The 24067-nt window shown below is 53.4% G+C and overlaps 1 protein-coding gene across 2 annotated transcripts in view; it reads right to left on the bottom strand.

Annotated features, from left to right (window-relative positions):
* The window catches only part of PALM (paralemmin), a 72890-nt gene that overhangs the window by 27904 nt on the left and 20919 nt on the right, over nt 1–24067 (bottom strand). For both annotated transcript variants that reach the window (XM_073324549.1, XM_073324550.1), the window contains exons 2-4: nt 10528–10576; nt 4623–4703; nt 1851–1981 (exon numbers count right to left, since the gene is read on the bottom strand). In XM_073324549.1, the coding sequence (XP_073180650.1) occupies nt 1851–1981; nt 4623–4703; nt 10528–10576 (261 nt within the window). The remainder of the gene's footprint in view (nt 1–1850; nt 1982–4622; nt 4704–10527; nt 10577–24067) is intronic.

The raw sequence follows: 24067 nt of genomic DNA, 5'->3' as shown, positions 1-24067 counted from the left end.
TGGCCAGTGTTAGCAAGGCCAGATGTCATACAACCGTCTCCACTGCAGATCAGTCCTGACCCATCGCCCCTGGCTCTTCCAACCCCAGACACTCTACATCCAGCTCTGCCGATGCCCCTCCATGATCCCAATCCGTCACCGGCTGCTATTCCAAACCCCGGCTCATTTTGGTGCGGGGAGGGAGTCATACATCAACAATACCTCAGGGGAGGGGAAGTTTGGATGAGTTTCCCACATAGCCGAATGGGAGTCCAAACTGCAACTCCTCCGAGGCACCGGGGCAGCATTTTGAAATTTCCTGCAGAAACTTTTTGGGAAAATCCCATTTACTTGAACTCCCTGATTTCCAGCCAAAAACAGATTAGATGGAAAATTTCCCACCGGCCCTAGCTGCCAGCACACCATAGTCAGAAGGTCAAGGCTGCTGGACGGGTTGCGGGAGGCTTTAAAGTGACAGAGGAGGAGGACGGCTCTGGAAAAAAACCTCAGGACTTAGAAAGGGATGCAGAGCCAACAGAGTCCCCGGTGCCCCGCTCTGCAGCCCAGCTATGGAGCTGTGACTCTGCCCCGGATGCACGGACAGTGACTTCGCTCCACACGGCGTGGGGAGAGGACGGGAAAAGTGCCTCTGTCAGCAGCTCCTGGATGGAGGGAGCTTGGAATGCTGAGCTGTGTGTGTCGGACGCTCTCCCGTGTGGGAACGGGGAGCTCAAGCCCGTTGTATTTCCTGGCAACACCCAGCCGGCTGGATGCGCCTGAAGAAGTTGAGCTGCCCCTCCTACATAATCCTTCACTCCCCTCCATCCTATTCCCCGCCAAAGCCCCCCACCGCTGTGCACAGCTCTCCCCCTGACACCCGGCCCCAGGTACAGCAGAGCGGGAGACACTCCAGGACTGGAGAAGCCAAAATAGCACGAGGTGTCTTCAGGGCTTCAACATGAACTCGCTGCTAGCAGGAGTACGAATCCGGCGGTCCTCGCTCAGGCAACATGCCCAGTGATTGCCACAGGGGCTTTGCTTGCCAAAGGTCTGAGTCAAGAGCTCAGGATTTAGCCCCACTTATAAGAATAGCTTATATTTACCACCTCTTATGAGAGAATCTCAAAGCTCTACGTACAAACCACACGGTGAGGTAGGGATGGACCAGTTCTCCGTTTCACAGACGGAGAATCAGGGAGATTAGATGACTTGCCCAAGGTCACACAAATAAAATCAGTGGCAGGGCCAGGAATAGAGTCCAGGAGTCCTGGTGCCTCACCCCCACTTTAACTGCTAGATCACACTGCCTCCCCAAATCAGGCCTAGCACTTCAGCATCCTGACTCAAAGGCACCTGCTCAAACCACGCTACCTCAGACCCCAGACGAACGCTCCAGAATCGTGTGTTCTGTGCGGTCTGAGGCCTGTGCTGTGAACCTGGGGTTCACCATGGGTCCCTTTCCAGGTGGCTGTTTCTCCGAGCAGGAGCCAGCTAGTCCACATGCAAAGGGAACTGGGTCTCCTGTGCGTGATAGTCCCATCAGTCCTGAAGAACATGGCTTCTTCCAGCTGATCTGCATGGCACTCACAAGTGGGGCTACAAATGTCCGTGACATCGCAGAGACAGGCCAGGGAAGGGGCACGCAGGGAGACCAGGGTGGGGTGAAGGGTGTAGGGAAGTGAGTTGTTAGTGCAAAGCCAACGAGCACCTTCATTTGCCTCCAACCTCTTGGTGTAGCTGTTGGCACCCTGCTACTTTCTTCTCGGGACCAGCTCCCACCTACCCTGTGTGCTCTTTTCTGCACCCACCAGTGGCCTCCCGCTCCCCTCACCTCCGGGGGGGGTGCCCTCCATATACTCCTTCGCCATTACCTCTGGATGGTTTCTTCCAGCTCCTTGGTCTTCACTTCGTCTTCCTGCATCTGCTTCTTCATGGCCTCGTCTTCCTCGGAGGCGGATGACGGGGCTCCTTCCAGCAGCCACCTCTCCCTCAGAGCCTTGGACTAGGTAGGGTTGGGAAGGGAATACAGAGAGACCGGTTACTTTCCTCCCACCTCATCCTCTGCACTAGGGACACTGGTGTGAGCACCTGGGGTACAATCCTGTGCCACCAACATATCAGGGAGAAGGCTGAGCATTGGGGTCTCTCCTAATGGGCCTCCTGGAGCGGTACCATGACACCTCCTACCGGAGGAGCCGCTGGGTGCGGGTGGTGTTCCCAGGAACACACATTAGCAAGGGGATGATGGCCCTGCAGAACATTAGCAAGGACATCACTCTGCATCATGGGGCTGAATCTATCTATCTATACTGCTGTCCATCATCATCGCATCTGAGCGTGAATCCTCAGGTGTCTTCATCAAGCTTAAGGCCAGAAGGGACCATTAAAACAGCTAGTCTGACCTCCTGTATCCCGCAGGCCAGAGAATTTCACCCAGTCACTCCCGTATTGAGCCCAATCATGTTGGCTAAAGCCACTTCCAAGAAGGCATCTAATCTTGATCTGAAGACATCCAGAGATGGCGAATTCACCACTTCCCTCTCACTCGGGTCAAACTCCCAGTGGATGCTTCATTCAGGGTCTGTCCATTAACTCCTTCCCTCCCACCTAGGAAAACCAAACCACCCACTCGAGCTGGCTAACATTTTTTCATCCAAAAGCACTTTGCCAGGGATGAAGGAGTTGGTCCTTTAGCTCAAGCAGTAGCAGCATAGGCTTTGGGTCCTCGTGGTTGCAGATTCAAGTCCCACCCGTGACCATGCTGTCTCTGTACACAGCCATGGCCTGCTACACTGGTGTGGTTTCAAACCTTGTGCAGTCTGGGGCTCATCAGAAAAGCGATTAGCCCTCCCAGCCCATGTCAGAGGTCCTCAGGCACAGCCTAGCAGTCCCGGGGAGGAGCGAGGGACGTTCTTTGTGCTGGGGAAATGTTGCTTTCCCCTCTCCAGAGACACACTCAGAGCCAGGCCCTGGCCTAGCCATGCTGTTCAGATCAGGCCTTCGGGGAAACCCAAAGCCCAGTGGGTTTGTCTCTAGGTGATCGCAGCTGTTTCTAGCAAGGGGGATGTCTCGTGCCATGGCACGTTTCTGAGGGCGAGTGAGTCATTAGGGTCAGCCCCCAGACTTTGCCACCTGGCTCAAGTGAGCAGGGGATGGCTGCTCTCCAAGCTGCTCGTTCCGCTGTGGAAACTTTTCAGAGGAAGCCCTTCAAAGCGGCATGTCCGCATCCCGGATCTTTCCCTGCTACCCCCGATCTGTAAAGCTCCAGGAATACAGCTTCTCATGGCCTCTTCCGAGATGTGGCAATATTAATTGCTCACCCTCCAGTCCAGCGAGTCTCAAACTTTAGCAACCCGAGGACCCCCATTTTCATTTAAAAATTTTTGGGGACCCCCCAAGCTACCCTACTCAGCCCTTGCCCCGCCCCCTCCCCTGAGGCCACGCCCCCTCACTCACTTTCACCAGACTGGGGCAGGGGGTGGGGGGGCAGGAGGGGGGGCAGGCTCTGGGCTGGGAGTTTGGGTGTGGGAAGGAGTTTGGGTGCTGGAGGAGGCTCAGGGCTAGAACAGGAGGGTGAGGTGCAGGAGGGGGTGAGGGCTCTGGGAGGGAGTTTGGGTGCAGGCTCTGGGCTGGGGCAGGGGGTTGGGGTATGGGATGGGTGAGGGGGGGCAGCATTTACCTTGGGCGGCTTCCGAAAGTGACCGGCACATCCCTCTGGCAGCGGCTCCTAGACGGGGGTCCAGGGGGTCTCCACGTGCTGCCCCTGCCTGCAGGCACCACCCCCACAGCTCCCATTGGCTACAGTTCCCAGCCAATAGGAGCTGCGGAGTTGGTGTTTGGGCTGAGGGCAGCGCACGGAGAGCCCCTGCTCCCGCCCTGGGCTGCAGGGATGTGCTGGCCGCTTCCAGGAGTGGCGCGGACCCAGAGTTCCCCGTTCCTCCCCCTCCCTCCCAGCACCTCCTTCACGCCAGGGAACTACTGTTCCCCGGGGTGAAGGAGGCGCTGGAAGGGATGGGAGAGGAGTTGATCAGCGGGACCCGCGGACCCCCTGGAATACCCTCAGGGAGCCCAGTTTGAGAAACGCTGCTCGAGTCCATCATACCTGCTCCTGGAAGGTGACCATGCAATGAAACACTGAACTGAATACCTGGGTGCAGAGGGGAAGGTGGAGAAAGGATAAAGCACATTTGAAGGGTCGCACAGTTTGGGGGGAATGGTTCCCCCACCCCACTAACCATGTGAAAAGTGTCCATCACTGTGCTCTACCGAGCACCTCACAGTCTTTATTCACCGCCCAACAGCCTGGGAGGTAGGGCAGTAGCATCACCCCACTTCACAGATAGCACCAGAGGCCTAGAGAAGCTCCAGGCCAGATCTGTAAACATATTTTGGTGCCTAACCCCTGAAATGAGGAGTTAGGCACCCAAATACCTTGATCAATCTGGTGCTAAGTGATTTGCCCAAGGCTGGACAGGGAGTCTGTGACAGAGCTGGGAACTGACCCCGCGTCTCGTAAGCCCCAGGTGAACCCCTGAACCCTCTTTCTCAGCGACACTGGGCTGCGGTTCTGGACACGCTTTGGGGTTGGCTCAGGTCCCGCTCGGGTTCAGCCCTGTGGCATGGGCCCAGAGCCACATCGCTACCTTTAGGTGCTGTAACTGGCGCCTGTCGTCCTCGAGCTGCCGCCTTTTATTTTCAATCTCGATCTGACGTTTCCTCTTCTCCTGAGAGTCGAAGGAGAAGGAGGAGAAGGGGGAAAGAAAAGGATGAATTCATGATTAATCATGTTTGTTAGGACAGCCGTGCCAGGATTTAGCTTTAAGAAGGTGGGGCGTCCCGTTGACTTCAGGGGGCCTGGCTCACCCATTTAAAGCCAGGCGTGTGCTTAAACATGGGCCCTGGGGCAGGTCTGCAGCCATTTCCCCCGTGGGTCAGTGATTCAGTCAGCCCCTCCCGGAACCTGCGAAGTCGCCGAGCTCCCAGACTAATGGGGAGTCGCCGGCGGGACTGGTTTCCCTTACCCAGTGGGCAGGTGTCGGGCCAGGTCCTTAGCAGGTGTAAATCGGTACGGCCCCATCTACGCCAATGGGAGCGAGGCTGATCTACACCCGCCGGGGATCTGGCCTGTTCTCAGAGTCAATTTTAACTAGATTGACCTTTCTCACTGACTCAGGAAATTGCTCCCTCCCTCCCCCAAGTTAGTCAACTCAACAGCTGAGATTTCTCCAGTCTCAGCCCTTGCTGCGGCTCCATCACTGTGATATGCAGGAGGCGTGGATGGGGCAGGCCAGAGAGGATTCCCCCCCCCTCAACATTCTTCTCCTTTAGGGTTTGTTCCTTCCACTCCCGCCCCACTTTTTCCTCATTTTTATCTTACCCAGAAATTGTAGCTACACAATACACGACAAATACACACATACACTACACACCTACAAAAACAGCGCTTCACAACTACCCGGGCCTGGCCAGCTACGCAAACGCTCCCCACGCTCGCCACCGCCACAATGCACAACCGCTGCACTAACCGGCAATGCTTGACCACTGCCCCATCCACAACCGGTGCTCAGCGGCGACCTGCACAACGCACAGCTACGCAAAGAATGCACGACCGCTAAACAAACCACACGCCACAGCTACGCCACGCACGGCACAACCAACACCCCACAGCTACAGTTCCAACAAACCGCTGCACCACCAATGCCCGGCAGCTACCCAGCCAATGCCCCCCAGCCCGTGGCACAGAGAACGCATCCTAAATCCCATCGTTGATGCCTGGAGAAAGGGGAATTGCTGCCTGGCTCGAGGGCCTGGATTTCCAAGCAGCTGTCTGGGATTGCCCCACTGCCTGGGATTGGCGATTGTGCCTAGATCGATTCGCTGCACTTAGCCTTTGAGCGACAGCGACGGACCTGGAGACCCTGGACAGAGGGGAGAGAGCTGGGCAGGAGCCAGGCTCATTCTAACAGCTGATATCAAGGCAGCTATTGTGTCTTACTCCATGCACTGAGACCAAACATGCCGCTTTCCCTGGCTCGAGGTTTTCCCTTTCAGATTAAGGAGGACGACAACAAAAGAACAAATATCGAGGCCCAAGCCCTCCAGCTGTGATTGGAATTCCCCATTCCCCTTCAGCTCACCCCGCACCTGCCGTGTGTTCGGTCTCGCTCCCGCTGCGACAGGCCCAGCTGGGACACCGCTAGGCCCTGCTGATCCCCAGTTAGCGGCCAGCTGCTAGCAGCTCGTATAAAGTAGAACAGCCCGGAGACTGCCCTCAGCAGCTCTGAAAATCAGTTCTCGGCTGTCCCAGTTTGGGCCCTAGCGGGGAAAAAAAGGGATGGTCTAGAGAGGGACTCAGGAAAGCTGGGCTCTGCCACAGACTTCCCCTGCCCTTAGACAAGTCACTTCACTGCTTTGTGCCTCAGTTCGCCCATCTGTAAAATGGGGAGAATAACCCATTGTCTATTCAGATTGTGAGCTCTTTGGGGAGGGGACTGTCTCACACTATGTGCATGTACAGCACCTGGCACAACAGGGCCTTGGTCTCAACGAGGCTCTCTGTAAATTGTTGTCATCCTATTAGCTTTACAGCCACTAGGAGTCCCCGCTGGAAGGGGCCAGAGGGGTGGGCGAACATGCTGCAGCCCCGGGTTTCATCGGACATCTGCAATGTATTTGCATTATATATCGGGTTTTTGTGAAATATATTTGCCCTTCACTTACCCCCGTGTTCTCCCAGGAGAATTTTAATTTAATTACACTGGCTGAAGCACGTGTATTTCAGACTAAATGGGAGCCTGTGCTACTCAGACAATAACGTCTCTTGTTTGCAATTGATGCCTGCCCTGATTTGAAGGGAACAACATTCACACACATGCCCAGAATTCTTGTTTTCCCAGAGCCAAAGCGAACTTGGACCTCAAGTATTATTATGATGAACTATTTCTACTGCAATGAAGCCAAGAAGCCCAGCGGAGATCAGGGCCCCATTGTGCCTGGCGCTGCACAGAGCCACGCTGAGAGACAGTCCCTGTCCCAAAGAGCTTATACATGAAACAGAGACAGACAAAGGGTGGGAGGGGAAATTGAGGTACAGGCAGGGGGCATGACTCACCCAGCAGGTGAGTGGCAGAATGGACAATAGAGCCCAGGGCTCCTGACTCCCAATCTGGTGCCCTATCCACTAGATAACACTGCATTTCTATCATGCCTTCTTCACACCCCTTACTACCACAAATGAATCAAGCCTCCTAAACTGTGCAGTGAGACAGGGAAATCTCATTATCCCCCTTTTACAGCTAAGGGGAACTGAGGCCCAGACGGGGGAAGGGACTTGGCCAAGCATACACAATGAGGCAGCAGCAGAGCTGAAAATGGATCCCAGAAGTCCTGACTCATAATTCCCTGCTCTAACCACTAGATCTTACTCTCTCCACAGCTGGAAAAAGAACCCAGTCACCTCGACTCCCAGTTCTGGGTCATTAAGAACATAAGAGCGGGCATACTGGGTCAGACCAAAGGGCCATCTAGTCCAGTATCCTGTCTTCCAACAGTGGCCAATGACAGGTGCCCCAGAGGGAATGAACAGAACAGGGAATCATCAAGTGATCCATCCCCTGTCACCCATTCCCAGCTTCTGGCACACAGAGGCTAGGGACACCATCCCTGCCCATCCTGGCTCATAGCCATTGATGGACCTATCCTCCATGAACTTATCTAGTTCTTTTTGAACCTTGTTATAGTCTTGGCCTTCACAACATCCTCTGGCAAGGAGTTCCACAGGTTGACTGTGCAGTGTGTGAAGAAATACTTCCTTTTGTTTGTTTTAAACCTGCTGCCTATTAATTTCATTTGGTGACCCCTAGTTCTTGTGTTATGAGAAGGAGTAAACAACACTTCCTTGTTTACTTTCTCCACACCAGTCATGATTTTATAGACCTCTCTCATATCCCTCCTTAGTCGTCTCTTTTCCAAAAGTCCCAGTCTTATTAATCTCTCCTCATACAGAAGCCAGTCTATACCCCTAATCATTTTTGTTGCCCTTTTCTGTACATTTCCCAATTCCAATGTATCTTTTTTGAGATGGGGTGACCACATCTGCACACAGTATTCAAGATGTAAGCATACCATGGATTTACATAGAGGCAATATGATATTTTCTGTCTTATTATCTATCCCTTTCTTAATGATTCCCAAGTCTTTAACCCCAAGAGTGCTCTTCCTGCTAGAGGGTTGCTCTAATCCATCAACACTAGGACACAGAGGGCTAGACCAGTCAGAATGACCTCCCACAAGGGTGATTACTCCCAGACCACAGATGGGGAGCTGAAGTAACTTGCTCGAGGTCACACAGCAGATCAGTGGGAGGGCCTAGAATAGAAACCCGATCTTTTGGGTGCTAATCTAGTGCCTCTGTCCACTAGTCTTCACTGCCTCATAGGCTGGGCCTTGCTTTTTCCAAAAGCCCCCACCTGGAAACAAGATGAGAACTGGATTTCCCCAGCCCTTGGAGAAGATCCGAGCCACCTCCAGTCACTGCACCATTGTTGGGATCGGTCCTGATTAATTTCATCCGAGTCAGTTCAGCCACGTCCCGATCCTGGGAAGCGTCACACGTTTTCTTCCCTGGCCCAGAACAATTTGCCCTTTTTGTGGCAGCGACCGGCTCGATTGCAGGCGGGGCCTGGAAAGCTGGCAGGCAAGGCGGCCACACAAAGGTGCAGGCTGGGAGCCAACATGCGGCCGCGGGGAGAGGACCCCGCTTGGCTCCGTCTCAAAGGAGGACCAGGCAGAGACTGCACCGTCCAGCAGTTACACGCCTCCGCGCTGGTTCTCCACATCTGCATCCTCATCCACCCGGAGCTGGGGAGCTCCCGTTACAAGCCACCTTATGTCTGTGGGCCTGATCCTTTGGGAGTGGAGGGCGCTTGGCATCTTGAAGGGGGCGCTCAGCTCCTTGCTGGATGACACTTCCTGTTCTCTTGACAATAATACCCCTTTCTGCTCCCTTACACAGCCTGTTTCTCCCCGGGCTTTAGAAGTCAGGCCCCCACCAGTGAACCATGGCCCTGACCGGATGCCTCTGCACACTTGCGAAAGTCCCATAGAAACGGACACCACCATCCGCCAGATCTCCAGGCAGCTGGGAAGGAGTCAGCTAACCAGCAAGCCCCATCCGCCCTCATTGGCCAAGAGGCAGGGGAATCTCGCCTCACCCACAGCCCGGCTGGCACCAGATGCGAGCGCCCTGGAAATCAGCTGCTTGGATTCAGACCCACAGGAGGAGCCCGGTTACGGCTTACTCAGCCGGCGTTTTTCTGGGTCCTAGACGGTGAGTGAGTCAGCCCCTGCCAAAACCTCCATCCGCTGAGCGGGCATGGGAATCTTGTTTGCAAGCAAGAAATCGCCCTCCTGTGGGGCCTGATCCAAAGGGCCCCAGACCCCAGAAGTCAGGAGCCTCAATACCTTTGAGGATCTGGCCCTGGGTGTCTTTCCATTGCACTGGCTGGGGAACTAGTAATAGCAACGAATAATCAGACATTCTTTTGCCTTTCACCCCAGCCTCTCGGAGGCCGTTCGTTAATTCAACCATTAAGCCCCACCACTGCCCAGACAAGTAGCTATCTTTGGGGATACCAAGGCCTGGCGATTTCCCCACACTCATGCGGGAAGCAGTGGCAGAACCTGGAAAAGAGCCCAGGAATCCTGACTCCCATTCCTCTGCTCCAAAAACCAGCCCAGCATTGTTCCAGAGCAGGTAACTGTGACACCAGCTCCTGGCAGTTTGTATTGTTTTTCTTTGCGTTAGTTATCCACGATTTCCCTGTAGTCTCAAGGATACCTTTTTTGGAAGGGTCGTGGGGATGGGGCGGGGAACGGATTGTCAGGATTAATCTTCTGAGTCTCTTTGTGTTCTTTCTGCCCATGGTTCCCTGGGGTCTACACCTCCCCTTCCCTCCAGGGTTCTGGTCTCTGGGATGGCCGTGCTTGGCTATCAAACAGCAATGCCAGTGTGAAGAAATGGGGAAATAACTAGACCCATGAGGAGGGGCAGCGATCGGAAAGACTGGGAGCCTGCTGCTCCTGCATGTAAGGCAGAAACAGTAGGGAGGAAGAGGGGATTAAGTTGACCTTTGCACTCCCCGTATTCTGAGCCAGTTCAGGGCCCTGTCTGGCCTCCTAGGAGAGCAGCCTCGGGGTTACTCTAATGTACGCTCCGCTTCCCATGGCCTCCGACAGTGTACTTAGATCAGAACTAACGGACCATTGCCCTGGGGTCACAGAGAGAGCTACTCACCCTGAAGAAAGGGATCCCACTGGCATTATAATGCTGCTGCACGAATACGTTCTATTTATCCCTCATTCCAGCCAAGTGTGACGCCCTGCATCCCAGATTTGGGCTTTGGCATATTGACATTACCACCCCCTGGTCTGGAGGGGGGCCAGCCATGTTGCCACGAAATGCTACTTGCAGCCAGACCCGCTGCTCGAGGCCCAGTGTATTTGTTGTACTATATCGAAGACGGAAGGAGATGGGACAGGACCACTTACCGCTATGGCCTGCAGCCTCTCCTGCTGAATGGCGCCAGCCTCCGTGATCCTGCAACGAGAGCAAACGAACGCAGGGAGTGTCAGAGCACAGGAGAAGAGACGAGCTGGGGAAGGGGAGACTCTCGCATGCTGTGGGTGTGTGTCTGTGAATAGAATCATTGTGGCCCGCAGCAAACCGGACACAGCACCCAGACAATGGCTGAACTTTCCCCTTCCTTTGCAGCCCTCCCTTTGTCCCTTTGTGTATCCTGTCTGTGCACTTGTTGCTAAAACAGAGCGTTCCTTGGCCCGGCAGCCTGTGAATGGGGGTCTCCCAGCGTCTCCACAGGATCCCACGCGGCCTTTTGGATTTCACGGTCACTGCGGGCTCAGTGTCCCTGAGCCGGACTTGAACCAGACAAATGGAGTTTTGTGGACAAGCTAACTCCCTGCCTGCTTCAGAGTACGGCAGACAGCGTCGCTCCAGCTGTGAGGAGCTGTCCGAAGGCGAGGAATCCTCCCAACTGCCAAGGTGCTGCTTCAGCACCAGTGAAAGTCAGAGGAGCTGGGGTAGGGAGGTGGGAGGGTTTGGGCGTGAAATCAATGGGGAGGGAGAAGATCCAGTTAGGAAAATAGAAACCTGCTGCACTCCCCAAATCACTGCATCCTAATTAGAAGGCAGCATACTCTAGAGGTCTGGAACTTCAGTCCTAGTCCTTGCTCAGCCGTGTGACCATGGGCATGTCACTTAGCCTGCAGCTATGTCTACACTAGCGCCCTTACAGAGGCGCACCTGTACCCATGCAGCTATGCGGCTGTAAGATCTCTCGTGCTCTATGCGGATGGGAGAGAGCTCTCCCGTTGGCATAATTAATCCACCTCCAACAAGGGGCAATAGCTATACTGATGGGACACAGCGCTGTCCACACCAGGGCTTATGTCGGTGTGAGTGATGTTGCTCAGGGGGGAGGTTTATTCACGCCCCTGAGTGACGTAAACTGTACTGACCTAAGCGGTAGTGTAGACATGGCCTCAGCACGGGATGAAGACATGATTTTTCAATTTGGTGGCCGAATGGAAAAATTTGAGAACAATTTTTGGGGGGGGGAGGGTCAAACAAAACATTTCATTTGACTCCAAACGACTGGGGTTTTTTTGCTTGTTTCATTTAGCGCGTGGGTGTTTATTTTACCCTTCTTTTGAAAGGAACGAACTAACTAACCTTCTAAACAAAAACCTGGGCGTGAAATGAAAAGTGTAAACAGTTTGACTTTCAAAAGAAATAAAAATAAAAAAATTTGCTCAGTCAAAACTATTTGCCAGATTTGACCCGAATTTGCAGAAGGTTCCAGCATACTCAAAATGCATTTTTTGGCAAATCAGTTATTCATCTGAAAACTTCACCCAGCTTGCCTTAGCTTCTCTGTGTCTCGGTTTTCCCACCCACATTTGTTTGTTGGCCGAAGATCACATCTCTGCACCTCCACACACACACACACAGAGCTGTGTTGGCAAACATTTGTCGTGTAGATCTGGGCTTATTCTTGTAGAACAGTGGCTTCTTTTTCCAGTTTAGCTTAAACCCCTTCTCAAGCAACATAATCTCACCTGAAAAAAGGTCATGTTTACCCTGGGGCAGGAGTCTACCTGGAGGATTATACTGGTACAACTAGATGGATTTATTCACACCTTAGGTTAGACCCCCCCGCCCCCCCAAAAAATTTCCCTTTGTTGCCCAGGACTAAGCTATATGGGTGTAAGCACCTTTGGACTAGTGTAACTGACCACTCGAGGGGTTTGCACCAATTTAACTATACCAGGTTCAAACTGATCTAGTTAAAAAGGGTACAGATGAGCCTTGATGCCGGCAAATAATTTGGCAACAGCTAGGCCTCGTGTTTATGAGCCCATTAACTGTTATTGCAGGGCCTGTTCCCATGGCTCTTGCTGTCATATTAGGGCCAAATTGTGTAGCTCAAGTTAAAGGAGGGGAAAGAGGCCTAATGCTTAGGACAGTAGCAGGGAACTTGGGAATCGAACCCCTATCTGCCTGTTCTGCCATGGGCTTCCTGCATTCCTTAGTCTCTCTTGGCCCTGTTCCCTGGTGCTGCAATGGGGACCGAGCACTGTTCCCTTCGGGGGTTTGTAAGGATACATTGAGTAGGATTGTGAGGCATTCAGATACAATGGTAATATGGGCAGGGGGTGGGCTGCAGAAGGGCCTGTTGTGGGGACAGTTTCCATTCACTTCCCGAAGCTAGAAGTGCCAACGTAACATTTGCAAAGCGGCCCCTGGGAGCTTCCCAGCACTCTGGAGGTCGGTGGCAGCTCAAACAGCCTCTGGGCAGACGTGATCCAGAAGAACCTAAACTTCAGACCTACAGAGCTTCCCCCGGGGTGGGGGTGGTGGGGGTGGAATCAAGAAGAGACCCTCGGGTGTATAAAGACACCAGTCCCAGAGCTCGGACCGTCACTCCCTCTGGACAATTCATTCCTCCTGCTGCCCTCTCTGCTGAGTGTGGCCCTGAGCCACCGTGCTGAGGGAGGGATCCGAGCGTTTCTCTCGCCGAGTCCTGGGAGCAGGCCTGTCGCTGTCTCCGAACAAGGACAACCAAGGGCAGGCAGAGAGGACACCAGGCAGGTGGCTGCGGCCTGCGTTTGCCGCAGCTCCAGAATAAGCGATGCTGCGGGCTGCGAGACCCCCGTGGCTGGCCTTGGGGTTCTGCCGGGGGCTGTGTCTCAAGACAGAGACAGGCCCAGCACACACAGCCCGGGGTTTCGGGTCAGAACCAAATCCGAATACTCCCTACAGAAAGGTTGCTTTTGTGGCTAAGGCCCTGGAGTGGGAGGCAGGAGATCTTAGTTTCATTCCCTGCCCTGACATGGGAACCCCAATGGGGCTCAGCTCCAGGATGGGGAAAGCCCTCTCGTCTATTCAGCTTGCAAGCTGTGGGGTGCGGGGAAGCATGCAGTGGCCCTATCTTGCTGTGCGTCTGGGCCCCATTGTGCTAGGTGCTGCACAGATTTCAGCTGGGATCTCAAACCCCCACTGTCATACACACAGCAACGGGACCTGGCATGGTGGAACGCGCCCCTTTGTGGTTCGAGGATGCCCATCCGGGGAGTGAGCCCAACCCTGCTCAGCCGTGCGCTGGGACAGTGTCGCAGCCCGGGAGCAGAGCAGCTGCAGGCTCCGTGGCGAGCAGGGCAGCCTTTCTAGTGAGGACTTAGAAATCGGCGTCAAACAGCTTGAAATTGCTGCTCTGACCCACCTGAAGCTCCCCGTCGCCTCGCTGTGACTGTGATTTGCGTAAGGCTCGGGGCCCTGCTCATCAGCACTCCAGTAACACACCACTTAGCCAGCCTCCCTGGGCTCACTCTGCTGCCAAAGTCAGACACGCAGCCAGGGGCGTTTGCACCTGCAGGAAGCCAGCTGGATCCCACCCCTCCATAAATGCCCCAGCCCAAACAGTTCAACAGCAATGAAAGGAGTGTCCCTGTTCCATCTATACATAGCCCCGGCGAACACGGCCAGGTCCAGGAGAAGGTGACGACACACAGACCCCAGGACTTTCTGTTGCAGCTTCTCCCTTGGTTGGTCATTGACAGGAACATACAATTGCCCCAGCTGTGCAGGTTCATTGCTCCCGTAAAAGCTGGGACAGCTGCTGGCAGGCTTTTCTGGTTGGAATTTTTTTTTTTGGCCCCCCCAAAAAAATGCAGATTTAGGTCAAGAAACTTTGAGGTTGCTGAATTGTGGTGGTCACAGGAGGGAAGGGAAACCCTAAAAACAAATAGACTTTAAAAAATGAAAATGTTTGGGGGCGGTTTGTTTTTTTTTTTTTTTTACTCAAAGTGACTTGGTCGAAAAATTCACTTCAATTTAAAAAAAAGAAAAAGAAAAAGAAAAAACTCAAACCCGAAAGGTTTTGCTTCCCCTCCGGTTTTTAACTTCTCTGTTTGCCAAAGAAAAACAAACTTTTCATCGGAGGTTGACCCAAAGTGACTGTTTTTATGTTTTTGGTCCGGCCAGTGACCCCAAAACCGAGTTCTTTGCACAGCTCCTTTGGGGAGCAGATGTTTGCTTGGCCATGGCAAAAGGTGCAGAGAAGAGACAGGGCTCAGCTCTAGGGAATATGAAGGGAATTCTTTAGTGAGGCTGCCGGACATGAACAGACCCTGGGGTTCTCTCAGGTTATGGCTACACCTCATCTGGCAGTGAGATCTCCCAGGCCGGCTCCCTCGCGCACTGAAAATAGCGGCGTGGAGGTTGCCGTTCATGGGCTCAAGCCTAACCTCAAAGCAACGTTTACACAGATTTTTTTTTTAGCCTGCTCCCACAAGCCCCTGGACGTGGGCTGGGAGGTTCACTCGCAGCGAGTGTAGACACACCCTCCGGCCCTCGAGTTCCAGCCCGTACTGCCTCTTGTCACCACACGGGGTCACACTCGGTCCTGGACTTAGCCGTCATGGGTGGGGCTGCAGATTGCACTTTGGGGCTGGGGGAGGCATGTGGGTGGGTGCCCCATGCCGGCGGCAGCCACCAGAGGCTCTGTGCCCGAAGCAGGGGAGCTAGGACTGCGGCTGCTGCTGCATCTTTAACAGTGGTGGAGCCGGCTGAGGTGGCCGAGGCCCCGATGGTTTCTGCCTCCCTGTGGGAAGGAGGGGGAGAGAGTCTGGTTTTCAGACACGCCTGAAAAGCTCAGCGAGGTTTCCAAAGCGCCTCTGAATCAGGAAACACCCCCCCCCCCCGGCCTGGGGGGTTTTCGCCAAAGGCCCAGGGCCATTCGCATTACCGGCACGGGAGGCAGACTTGTGGCAAAGCGGCGCGGTTACGGACAGTGCCCCCAGCTCTTTAGTGCCACACAGAGCACATAGGGCTGGGAACTTTCATAGTGTTGGGGTAGGGGGAAGAAGTTCCCCAAATCCCAGAATTTAACACCCTTCCACTTTATATGACTGTGCCCCCCTCACACTGAGCTCAGGACCGCACTGCGCCGAGTAAGAGAGAGTCTCTCCCCAACAAGCTTACTCTTGAAACAGAAAAGGCAGGTGAAGGAAGGATTTTTTGTACAGATAGGGAAAACCAGAGCGATGAAGTGACTTGCTCAGGGTCAAACAGGGAGTCGGTGGCGGAGCGGAGAATTGCACCCACATCTTCCAAGGGCTCCAGCTGCCCTCCTGCCTCACTTGCACTGCTGCAGCTGCGGGGTCCTGTCAGCCCAGGGCCCTGGCAGGAGGGATGTTCTGGCCCAGAACCAGACTTGTGGCTGTGGGGAACATTGGCACCCACCCCGCTGGGGGGCGATAAAGGAAGCGGCAGGGAAAGGGACCCCTGGTTCTTGTGCAGCACGCCCTCCCCACCCCCAAAGCTAGCTCACAGGACCTGCTTTGAAATCACGGCCTTGCATATTTATCAGCCGGTGGATGCCCCAGGGCCCAGCTAGTTCTGGATCAGGCAGAGGGAGGGAGACCACATGTGTGTGTCGGTGGGTGGGTGGGGGCGGGGAGCTTCTGTAGTCTTAATTTATGCCACTGGTGAAGGGCAAATACATTAACGTGCGTCCCAGGAGCTCCTGCCCTGGACGTGAGCCCTGGTGCCAGGCCAGCTGAAGGACAGGGGATCATGTGACATCCACCCACCGTTCACCTTCCAGAGTGACTCAGGGGCAGCTGCCTGGCTCCCACCCCACTAGGAGAGACTGGCCAGCTTTTAAGGTTTAATGAAAATGGGCCATGCACAGTTATTCCCCATGGACCACAGGGGAAGGGGAAATGCACCCAGCAAGGCTCGCTGGAAGAACAGGCTGCTGCTGTAGACACTTACTGCAGCCGTCGGGAGAAGAGGGGGATTTCCTGGCTGCTCGGACAACACCCATCCCTCCTGCCCACCATCGCCGCCACACTCCTGCCTGTTAGGTTGCCAGGCCTCTTTCCCTCGTAACCAGCCTCCTCACCTCTGATCTAGGGCTCCAGGCGGCTCACTCCATCCCCTACGGAGGGGACCCTGCCAGCTAAGAGGTGAAGGGAGCCTCTGCAGCCATTGTCTATGCTGCACCTGTTCTTACTGAAAACCTCTACTCCCAGATTAGGTGTTCCAGGGTGGAGAGGAAGGATGGTGGCGTGGTTACAGCTCTGTGGTGGGAGCCTGGAGATGGGGGTTCCTTTCCCAGCCCTGCTCTCGCCACCTTTGGAGAAGGTTGCTCTGTGCCTCAGTTTCCCTTCTGTAAATTGGGGGGTAATAATCCTTCCGTTGTGGTGAGCTCTTTGCGGCTGCCTGTGCAGCGCCTGGCAGGATGGAACCACCAGGTGCTGCTGTATTGCTAATAAGTAATAAAACTACCCGGCAGTGGAGCGTAGTTATGTGTTTAATAGGCCTGGGGGCTGAACAGGTCCCAGGGGAGAGGGTGGGGAATACAATGAGCATTTATTCTCCTATCCCCATTATGAGATACAGAAGGAAAACCCATTACAGGGAAGTGAACTACAGAAAACAGTGACCCACACCCTACCTCACCCTAATATGGTTCCAGGGGAAGAGAATCGTGCAGCCAGCCGGCTCCCTCTTGCAGAGTTCAGCTTACAAAGCCAGCAGCCCAGTTCCTAGAAGGGGCTACTGATCCCGGGTGTCTAGTCTGTGATGCCTTGGGCTGCCGCCCCAGCTACGCTACACACAACAGCAAGCACGGCTGGAAGATACTTCAATCAAACGCAAGTCATTGGGCTCAGTACAGGAGTAACTGGATGAAATTCTCTGGCCTGCTCCTCAAAGTGCAAAGCGTCACAGAGTCCCATCACAATGAACGGGAGCCACTGGCCGCCAATCTTCCTCCACATTTTCCAGTCTTCTCACAGCCCTGAGAAGGGCACCATCCCACATCCCAGCCACATCCCCGCACCACGCTTGCCACAGGCACCCCCTAACCCTGGCACCACTCCCTGCCAAAAAACTTGCTTTGGCAATTTTCCTCCACTCGTCTCACTCACATGTCCCACAAACTCCAGTTTGCTTCGTCTGATCTTCTGGACAGTGTCAGGGATCAGACCAGATGATCATAACGGTCCCTTCTGGCCTTAAATTCGATGAATCTATTCATCAAGTCAGCGTGATTAAGTTACGTCCTGGTTCAAAGCTGTAATGTAGACAGGACAGAACCATCATCCCAGAATAGAGTTAAAACCAGAGGTGGGTGAAAACTGTCCCTTGATACTTGTTTAGGCAACTCAATGAACATTTTCATTGCCTATGACATTTGCCTGGTTTTTAGTGGAAGCCTGGAAACAAAAAATGATTGCACTTTCCCAGCACTGAAGATGCAAAATTGTTTGGCTTTGGGAAACATTTGTCAGAAAAATCGAACATTTCTTCATTGAAAAGACTAAGCAGGAAAGATCTGTGCCAAGATTGCAAATCGGTTTTTTCCTGCTTCTTTTGAAATTTTTCATGAAAAAATAGTTATTTTCCAACCAGCTCCAGTGAAAACCCTGGACGGCCCAAGGCCTTAGCACAGTTACCACCCATCTACATACCCTTTTACCATGTGCAACCTGATCCCCTGATTCAGCTGTAATTTTATACAGGGCCCTAGGCCACTTTTTGTTGTGCTTTGGGATTGCGGGAATGGGATCAAATCCCCTGTGTCGTTAGTTTGCATGGCTGTGCAAACTGCAAGCCAGGGGTGCTGAAAAGAGCTGCAGCTAGCCAGAGATGTCAAGAGTAACAAGAAGGGTTTCTTCAGGTATGTTGGCAACAAGAAGAAAGCCAAGGAATGTGTGGGCCCCTTACTGAATGAGGGAGGCAACCTAGTGACAGAGGATGTGGAAAAAGCTAATGTACTCAATGCTTTTTTTGCCTCTGTTTTCACTAACAAGGTCAGCTCCCAGACTGCTGCGCTGGGCATCACAAAATGGGGAAGAGATGGCCAGCCCTCTGTGGAGATAGAGGTGGTTAGGGACTATTTAGAAAAGCTGGACGTGCACAAGTCCATGGGGCCGGACGAGTTGCATCCGAGAGTGCTGAAGGAATTGGCGGCTGTGATTGCAGAGCCATTGGCCATTATCTTTGAAAACTCGTGGCGAACGGGGGAAGTCCCGGATGACTGGAAAAAGGCTAATGTAGTGCCAATCTTTAAAAAAGGGAAGAAGGAGGATCCTGGGAACTACAGGCCAGTCAGCCTCACCTTAGTCCCTGGAAAAATCATGGAGCAGGTCCTCAAAGAATCAATCCTGAAGCACTTGCATGAGAGGAAAGTGATCAGGAACAGCCAGCATGGATTCACCAAGGGAAGGTCATGCCTGACTAATCTAATCGCCTTTTATGATGAGATTACTGGTTCTGTGGATGAAGGGAAAGCAGTGGATGTATTGTTTCTTGACTTTAGCAAAGCTTTTGACATGGTCTCCCACAGTATTCTTGTCAGCAAGTTAAGGAAGTATGGGCTGGATGAATGCACTATAAGGTGGGTAGAAAGCTGGCTAGATTGTCGGGCTCAACGGGTAGTGATCAATGGCTCCATGTCTAGTTGGCAGCCAGTATCAAGTGGAGTACCCCAAGGGTCGGTCCTGGGGCCGGTTTTGTTCAATATCTTCATAAATGATCTGGAGGATGGTGTGGATTGCACTCTCAGCAAATTTGCGGATGATACTAAACCGGGAGGAGTGGTAGATACGCTGGAGGGGAGGGATAGGATACAGAAGGACCTAGACAAATTGGAGGATTGGGCCAAAAGAAATCTGATGAGGTTCAATAAGGATAAGTGCAGGGTCCTGCACTTAGGACGGAAGAACCCAATGCACAGCTACAGACTAGGGACCGAATGGCTAGGCAGCAGTTCTGCGGAAAAGGACCTAGGGGTGACAGTGGACGAGAAGCTGGATATGAGTCAGCAGTGTGCCCTTGTTGCCAAGAAGGCCAATGGCATTTTGGGATGTATAAGTAGGGGCATAGCGAGCAGATCGAGGGACGTGATCGTTCCCCTCTATTCGACATTGGTGAGGCCTCATCTGGAGTACTGTGTCCAGTTTTGGGCCCCACACTTCAAGAAGGATGTGGATAAATTGGAGAGAGTCCAGCGAAGGGCAACGAAAATGATTAGGGGACTGGAACACATGAGTTATGAGGAGAGGCTGAGGGAGCTGGGATTGTTTAGTCGACAGAAGAGAAGAATGAGGGGGGATTTGATAGCTGCTTTCAACTACCTGAAAGGGGGTTCCAAAGAGGATGGCTCTAGACTGTTCTCAATGGTAGCAGATGACAGAACGAGAAGTAATGGTCTCAAGTTGCAGTGGGGGAGGTTTAGATTGGATTTTAGGAAAAACTTTTTCACTAAGAGGGTGGTGAAACACTGGAATGCGTTACCTAGGGAGGTGGTAGAATCTCCTTCCTTAGAGGTTTTTAAGGTCAGGCTTGACAAAGCCCTGGCTGGGATGATTTAACTGGGAATTGGTCCTGCTTCGAGCAGGGGGTTGGACTAGATGACCTGGGGTCCCTTCCAACCCTGATATTCTATGATTCTATGAAAGCCACTGAACTAAACTGGAAACCCTGTCTATGATGGAAACCTCTTCAAGCCAGGGGGTGCACCTCTGCTGCAAGCCCTCTGCTTGTGTGTTAAATCCCTTTCTCCTTGTCCACTTAAACTGTCAGCTCTTTGGGACACGGACTGCTACCATGCCTTGTTTGTACAGCACCTTGCACAACAGGACCCTGATCTTGGTTGATCTCCACGTGCTACCATAATCATCCAGATTAATAAGGGGGGCCCATATTACAGGTGCGGTCTGAAAGGATTCCAGTTCCTGATGTCATTACAAACTAACTTGATGCCTTCAGCACACGGAGATCATATTAGCTGCACAATCACTTCTCCACCCTTGTCAGTTACAAATCTAGCCAGCTCCCAGCCTGTATTTCCAGCAGTGGCTCCCCACAGAACCCCCAGCCCAGTTGCTAGCCCCCTTATCTGGTCCTTAGAGGGGAAAAATATATAATGACCCTTTCCCCCCAGTAGCATGCTTTTGGCAACGGCGTGATCTGGTTCAAGGACTGAGAAACCCCTTCTGGACGGATCACGGCCTCCGCTGGCACTGGGAATGGCCAGTGGGAATGGCCCTTAACGCCCCCCAGACGTCAGCGATACACAGAGCTGAGGCAGCGCAGGGTGGATAAAGCAGCCAGGTCTCAGGAGCATAAAGATTTCTCTGCTCTTTCTCTAATGCAAGTAAAATGTCTCTCTTTCTTCCACTACATTGGCATCAAACATTAAACAGCCTGCGATGCAATGACTTGGCTACATCTGCGACCCCACAACCATGCCTAGTGTGTTTGTTGGCTGATGCCCTCCAACGTCTGCAAGGCAGCCCCTGCCCATGAGGGTCTTTCTGCAGCTAATCGTGCCACCGGTTTCTGGATCCCAGCTCAGCCGCGCTTGCACAGGGAGACGCTGACTCCATGCTATTCATATTTACAAGGCACGTCTTGGCATCAAATGCGATACAGTTGCTGTGTCTCTGCCAAGGTCTTCCTGGGGCCGGACTCACAGCCGGGTAGTCAAGGGAGAAGTCTCTGAAGACTCACATGTGTGTGTTGGTAGTGAGTGTGTGATTGTGGTCTGACCCATTATACAGACAGGCCCAAGCTGCTGGATCATAACTTCCCCACGGCGGGCAAAGGAAGAGGGTCAGTCTGGGCCAGAATTAGGCTACTGGGGGATAGAGACAGGCAGGCTGATGAATTTCAGAAGCCCTAACTTACATCCACCTGTTTGCAAGCCAGGATGCAGAGCTGAGCTAGGGTTAACTGGCTGCTGGCTGGAACGGCCAGAGCAGTTGCCACAAGGCAGAAGTTTGGCTCAGTCCAATCTCCGCAGCGTGACTGCTGCAGGGCAGCGATGCAGATGGCGAAAGATGTGCCGGGGGAGCCCACAGTTAGAAGACTGGAGGGGGAGGCCTGTGTAACCCACGCACCTCCTGGGTGTGGTGTTCTGTCCCATGTAGCTGAGACCACTTACAGAGAGAGATGAAGGAGTCTGCTCTACAGCCTTAGCTAAGAGGCAGCTGGCTTCTAGCTCCTGCAGCAGGGGGTCATGCACTAAGCTCCCCGGTTCGATCCCGAGGACTGGGGTCTGTCGGCATTACACCTGCAACACCTTGCCACCCCTGGGGAGGCAGCAGTTTGCTGAACAGTGACGCATACAAGAGAAGGATCCCCCCCACTTCTGTAGATGATCCACACCCCCGGGGAGAGTCCCCGTCCAGAAGAGCTTGCGATCACTGTTACAAGGCCAGGGGCCGGAGGAACGACATAGAGAAGGGTCAAGTGAGGCAAGTGGGGTGGATCCATTAATTAAGCCCTTCGCAGACAAAAAGCCCCGTCCCAGTGCTAGGGATTTAGCTGGGACTATTGTTCTGCAGATGCCGGGAAGCTCCATCCCGTTTCTGGGCAACCTAGACGTTGCTGTTACTTTGGGCGCAGGGACTGAAAATATCTGCTTCCTCTCCACTCAGCTAAGGGCCCGATCCTGGACGGCTCGGACCACTCTCAGCTCCCGCTGGGGAGCACCTCAAAGGAGGGGCTCCTGGGAGCCCAATCCTGTGCTGAATACCCTCAGCTCCTACTGGGCATCACCCAGAGATGATGGAACTGGGGGAAATGGGAGTAGCGCCTCTACACCCCCCCCCCTTAAACTCACACATGCCGAGGTGGGTTGGAGGGGAAAGTGGGACCCAGCGGGGCTGGGGTTGGTGCATCCAGGATTGAGCAGAGAGCAGGATCCAGAGAGGCTGGAATGGGCCTGGAAGCAGGTAGGAACACCTGGGACCCTTCTTCCCAGTCTGTAGCTGGCTGCTTGTCCCATCCCAGCATCTCAGTTCCTCCCCTCCCCTCCTTCTTTCCCCCCATTCGCAAGGAGCGTTCACCCCCCAGCCTCATCCCAAGAGAGCTCAGGATCTTGCTGGACAACTCGCTCTCTTTCATATTTGTCACACACCCAACACTGTAGCCTCCAGCCCCAGCCCATACAACTTGGCTCTGATCCCATCGCCTTGAGAGGGGAATTTCCAGGGGTCCACTGTCGCTGGTTCTTCCCCTGCTGCCGCTCTCCCCCCGCCCCACTTCCTTTCCGTTCTTTCAGCTGGCTAGCTCGAGAATTCAGGTTATGCTCTCAGCTGATGGGTTTTGCGAGAGGGGTGGGGGTTGGGAATGGGAAGAAGTCTCATTAAAGAATGTGTGTGTGCGTGTGTTTGTTTTGCAAACACATTTTTACACACATGCATACACACACAGCCCCGTGGGAGGAAAAGAATGACAAATGTGCTGTAGGAGGGAAGGGCGTGAGGGAGAGAGGATATATTGGGAATGGAGGGATGTGCCTGCACGTATGTTTGTCTGTGTGTGTGTGTGTGTGTGTTGGGGGGGGCGTGTATTGGGGATGCGTGTGCAGGGGGGGAGATCTGCAGTGAAGTCACCAGACTCAGCAAACAGGGACAAAGAAGGAGTTGTTTAAAAAAAAAAAACAAAAAAACCCTCATTAATCTCTCCCTTCTTAGGGATGCTTAAAGGGCATGAAATCAACGCAAAACACAACAAAAATCATAGAAGGTTTAATTTTTGTATTGTTTAATTGTGTGAGACTTGAAGGAATGCTGTGATTGCGTTGGGGAAGTGTGTACACACACACCCCCACCCACCCCCTCTCTAGCCAGCCTATCCTGTTCGGCATGCTTGGCAACCCGCCTTCTGTTCCAAGGCTGCTACATGAGTAACTTCAAAATTTCAATCATTTTAAATACAAACAAAACAAAACAAAAAAAAACCCCACACATCCCCGGCTCTGAGGCCCGGACAGAACCCTTCCCTTTCCCCATTGTTTCTTGCTGAACTCTGACTAGTTGAGATCATGGGAGGGGAGCGGTGTCCAAGTATCGGGGCTTACCGAGCCAAGGCCAGCGTTTGTGTAGAGGAGCAGAAGCTACAGAACATAAATAACAGGGGTGGAGAACAGCTGATCTCTACCCCCACCCCCCTGGGGGACTTTCTGGGTTGCATCCCCTTCCCCCGTCTTCTATGCAACTTGCAGTACAGCTTACGGTGTCTGAACATACATAAATCCTGATGCAAGCTTACAAACGCTTCCTTTGGATAGGAGCTGTTGTCTGGCACAAAGCAGGGAGAAAGGTCAGCGCAGCAATCTTAGCCAGTAATTGTAACAGCCTAGGAGAGAAAATTTCCTGCAATCCAAGGCAAAGAAATCCCACTATTCCCCCCCCCACCCCCAAACTAGAGTAAACGTTGGGTTCTTTGTATTTGCCTTCTGGTGTCTGAGCCGGGTGCGTCTACTCTGCACACTAGGCCTGGCCGACCACCCATGTTTGAACCCAACCCCCCTTCTTCTTCCCACTCACAAGTCAGTCTGACACAGGGTCAGCCAGCACTCAGGAGCTGGGTCCTAGCAACCGATTCCAGAGGTGGGTCAAAGCCCACGTCCCACTGCAACTTGGCTCCATGCCCTGTCAGTCTGCAGTGTGGATGCATCAGAAGGTCGGCGTAATGCAGCGTGGACGC

Source organism: Lepidochelys kempii, chromosome 25 (assembly GCF_965140265.1).
Source record: "Lepidochelys kempii isolate rLepKem1 chromosome 25, rLepKem1.hap2, whole genome shotgun sequence".
NCBI lineage: Eukaryota > Metazoa > Chordata > Testudines > Cheloniidae > Lepidochelys > Lepidochelys kempii.
This window is presented reverse-complemented; position numbering and strand designations above follow the sequence as displayed.